Below are 4,294 nucleotides of genomic sequence, written 5' to 3' on the forward strand. Positions count from 1 at the left end.
AAATTTCAAGTTTCAAATTGCTTTTTTAGATTTACTCTATAAGGAAGCTATTTAGGACATTTCAGAAATCAAATGTTAGAAGTTGGATTATGGGAAAGGGTGATTTCCAAAATTTGTGTAAGTCATAAAGTTTTGTACCTTGTGAGGAGTTATTTTTTCATGTTTTGCAATCTTATTGTAATAGAAGAATATTTTAATCAAACATCAAAATAAGTTGATCTTGTCTCTTTGGTTGTGGTTTTTCTAAGTCTCAGGTTTCTTCTCTCATCAAGGGAGGGTCCCATGAGGGGGCTTTGAGATGCATTTTTTAGGATCCCATGAGGGGGCCACAAGTTGGAGTATTGGAATTTCACAAGTTTTTGGGGCACCAAAAACAAAAAAATCTCAATCATTTTGCATTTTTTAATACAGAATGTTGTTTCATGGAAAGCAATGATCATCGGATACGCATGATATCGATATTGCAAGGAAGCTCACAATATATTTGAATTAATGGCGCATGTGTTTGGAGCACGCACAGTAATAGTGTTTAAATGATGAGGGTCATATTTATTCTATTCATCATAATGTGTGTACTGTAGTTTGATGTTGATGCTTGCACTAGTTACAATATATGTAGCCTTCAGACTCAAGTCTATTGCCTTTGCCATAGGATAATTGTGCTCGCAATTACAAGGAAGTATGCATTTTCCAACCATGTAGGGATAATGGCAATATATAATAATAATACAAAGTTGTCAAATGGGGCTACCAAATCTACATTTTCCCAAATTCCAATTCCCATTTTGCAGACCCAAACAATAGATTAGGAATTTTTAAGAATTCTGAATTCCAATTCTTCTTCAAATCCACGATCCAAACAGACCCAAAGGATGTGATGTTATGCATTCAATTATTGAATTTTAAAATGATAGCCTTTACCCAATATTGTAATTCTGATATTAGATCAGAAAGTATGATCTGAAACATCGATGTAACAAAAATAATAGCACAAATATCAAATTAATATTTTGAATTTTGTAAAAATTTACATCATCTACTAACTTGTAGTTAAACCAGGCCATTGAAAGTGGGTATGAAGGAAACCCAATGAGAACCAGAGCTAGCCATGTTAGAAAGAAGAGGGCAAGGGGGCACCCAATCCCAAGACCTCCGTGAGAGACTATAAATCAGCACCTCTGGCCAACTCACACATGACACACACACAAAATCTCCATGTCCAAAGCAATAAACATGCTCATAGTTGTGATAGCATCCAGACAGAAAAGCAGAGGAAACATTGTGTGGAGCAGAGCCAACTTCCTTCCACTCCATTGAAGGCTGGAGAAGCTCCCAAATGCAGAGGCTCTTGGCAATGCCCTCACACCCAATTCCCCCCACTACATAAACACTCTTTCCGCACCTCACAAGCCGCCCAAATGCCAAAGCTTCCGCCCCCATGGGACCGCCCGCTATTCTCCAACCCCGCCGCCCCAAATCATATGCCACTATTTCCTCTGCCTCCCACCCAATCAAATAAAAACTCCCATTACAGAAAACGGCGTCGCTCCTGAGATTCGACCGCGGGACCGGCTCGATTTGAGGCGCCCAACGGTCTGAAAGAGTGCTGTAAATGGTTGCTCTGCCATTAGAGAGCATGAACAGAACATCTTCCTCTGCAGAGAGAGTGGCCATTGCAATTGCCGGTTGATTTGCACGCTGCTTTTCGTGGGTGAGTGAAATGGTGGATGAAGAAACGAGGCGCCGCCATTTCTTGGTGAGAGGATTGCACAAGATCACGCAGCTCTCTGTTGTGAAACAGAGCAACTGCGAAGAAGCCGCCAGGAGTTGCAGATTGTGGCGGCGGTTGTATGGGAGGAACTCCATGGAGATCAGATGCCATTTCTTGCTGGCCGCGTCGTAGGCTCTGCAGATTCTTTGCTGGTCCTGCTTGTTGAACATCACCAGCCATGGCGAAGAGATCTCTCGGGTTTCACTTTCCAGGCGAAGAGATCTCAGGGAAGAGGATGAAACATAAGCCTTGTATGTTTTGCTCACGCACTTGAATTTCACCAGAGTTTCCACATCCAGCTTGCCCACGATTGTCTCCAAAATGTGTTGTGGAAGATTTCTCCAGATCTCGCTCTGCATATTTCTTTTCCCAATCCGGCAATCAGATGTGTATGTAATTCAAGATTGAATCTTTATGCCCAGTACTTGAATGAAATTCAATATGAAAACATTATGCCCAACATTTCTATACGATTCTGAATCCTTATGCCCGCCATTTATATGAGATTCAAAGTGGAATCTTTATGCCCAACATCTCTATATGATTCAAAATTGAATCTTTATGCCCGCCATAGATGAAATCTTTATGCCCAACATTTCTTTGTGACGCAAAATGAAATCTTTGGGCTGACCATTCATGTGTAATTCAAAATTGAATCTTTATGCCTACCATTTATATGAAATCTTTGTGCCCCATTCGTATGTAGTTCAGATTCCAGGAGTGAATTCTTCTACCCACAATTAATTACTCCAGAGATTGTAAACAATTTTGCCTCTAAGAAAATCCAGAAACGCCTGTTGCAGACCTTCATTCTTCGCACGTTTATCTTGAATTTATTTCTGTACAATCATCTCTACCTTGGTTGCAGCCGATTATGTGACAGCCCTTTCAAGATTTGTTTTTGTTTTGTTTTCAATTGCGGGAATCGAAAGGAAAATAGCAGGGCTTTGCCAAAGTCTTAGTCTAGATTCAGAAAAAGCGTGTCGTCAAAACCTACTATTCAATTGAGAATGTTCTAATGACTTAAGAGTTCCTGATCTGTTCTGCTAAATTTTGTATGCCGGATTATCCATTCGTCCACATGTTGGACTAGATGGCATAGGCTTGTCTTCTAGATTCCTGACATATGCAATGAAGACTATTATCTCAAGGACGTATGATCCATGATACATACTTCGACGCAAAACATGTTGTGCTTGCATTGACATAGAAAATTTCTCACTTGAATAATTAATACAAACTATTCTATACATACTTGATGTGAAGAAATCATATAAAATTCAAATGTGACGTCTACTCTAGAATTTGATTATGAAAATATGCTGTGGAAGATACTAAAATATGATTCACAAAATCTTGGACCTCTACGGATTTGATGAAGTAGTTAATTTAAATTGTATAGACTATGTTTTATTATAGCTTAAATTTACATTCGAAGATCTAATTTTCACATCTATGGAAATAAATTGATGTCTAGATATTAATTTGTACTCACCAGAATTTGTTAAACTCTACATCTAGGGCCGAAATCATGATTAGAAGCTGATGGTATTTATAAGCAATTTCAATGAACTTTGTAAGTTGCAAGAGATGTAACTTATGTTGTCTTCAGATAAGCTCCCAAACAAATTGATGCAATGATAACAAATCAAGATTAAGGACAATAAGCAAGCATGTGTTATGTCTCAGATTAGGATGCAATGTTATAGTTACAATTATTTTATTTTATTTTTAAATTGAATTATATATGTAGTCAATAAATTCCTCTCTCATTCCCAAACATAGTCTAAATGATTTAGGGTTATACTTTAAATACACCGCCCTAGTATATTATAGATAAAATAAGTTGTAATTTAGTTCACTTGCATTAGTTACTAATGGAGGAATACAATGATGCTCATTATAAGACTTTAAATCTATGCTTTAAATCTTGGTGAGGAACTAATTGTGTTCTCCTCAATTAAGCCCTTAGACAAAATAATTCAATTATAGTGTTCTCTTCTATGTCTAATATTGTGATGTAAGGCCAATATGGTCATTATTTTACCCATATCTTATAATTGAATTCATCTCCCAATACCAAATACTCTAATGAATTCGATTTAGCCTCTATATATTGTTGGTATGTTTGCCATTGCACCAAAAGCTCGAGCTATCAATGGACGTCACAAACACTAGACTTACCTAGAACCACAAGAGGCAGTTAAGCCATGTCACAAACCCCGAAGGAGGTGCTGACCACCAAGTCAACATATACACCATCCTAGCCTAACATTTAACATAATTTAGACTTTATTTAGATTGTAAAGGATAAAATGGATGCATATTAAGAATCTCAAAATAAACAAAGTTTAGCATTGAGATTGACTACAAAAAAAAAAATTGTGCTTAATGGATACTCATAGACCTCAATCAAGGTGGAGCAACTAGATCTTGTGAATTATTAATGATGGAAGCATGCTAAGGTAGATTTATTTTCCAACTTGCATGTAAACTACATCATATCATACCCTAGTGTAATGT

At 37.3% G+C, this 4,294-nt stretch overlaps 1 protein-coding gene across 1 annotated transcript; it reads right to left on the bottom strand.

Moving 5' to 3' along the window:
• Nucleotides 1-1,050: 1,050 nt before the first annotated feature.
• On the bottom strand, nucleotides 1,051-2,130 carry LOC149553920 (F-box/kelch-repeat protein At5g43190-like). Its single transcript, XM_089790391.1, has one exon. It carries the CDS (start codon nucleotides 2,128-2,130, stop codon nucleotides 1,051-1,053), a length of 1,080 nt encoding a protein of 359 aa, XP_089646517.1.
• Nucleotides 2,131-4,294: the final 2,164 nt, after the last annotated feature.

This window comes from Cupressus sempervirens, chromosome 6, assembly GCF_028749045.1.
Source record: "Cupressus sempervirens isolate cs-2001-9-10 chromosome 6, ASM2874904v1, whole genome shotgun sequence".
Lineage (NCBI taxonomy): Eukaryota > Viridiplantae > Streptophyta > Pinopsida > Cupressales > Cupressaceae > Cupressus > Cupressus sempervirens.

Coding starts and splice junctions, on each gene's coding strand:
- LOC149553920 (XM_089790391.1), bottom strand. CDS start 2,130: ATGCAGAGCGAGATCTGGAGAAATCTTCCACAACACATTTTGGAGACA.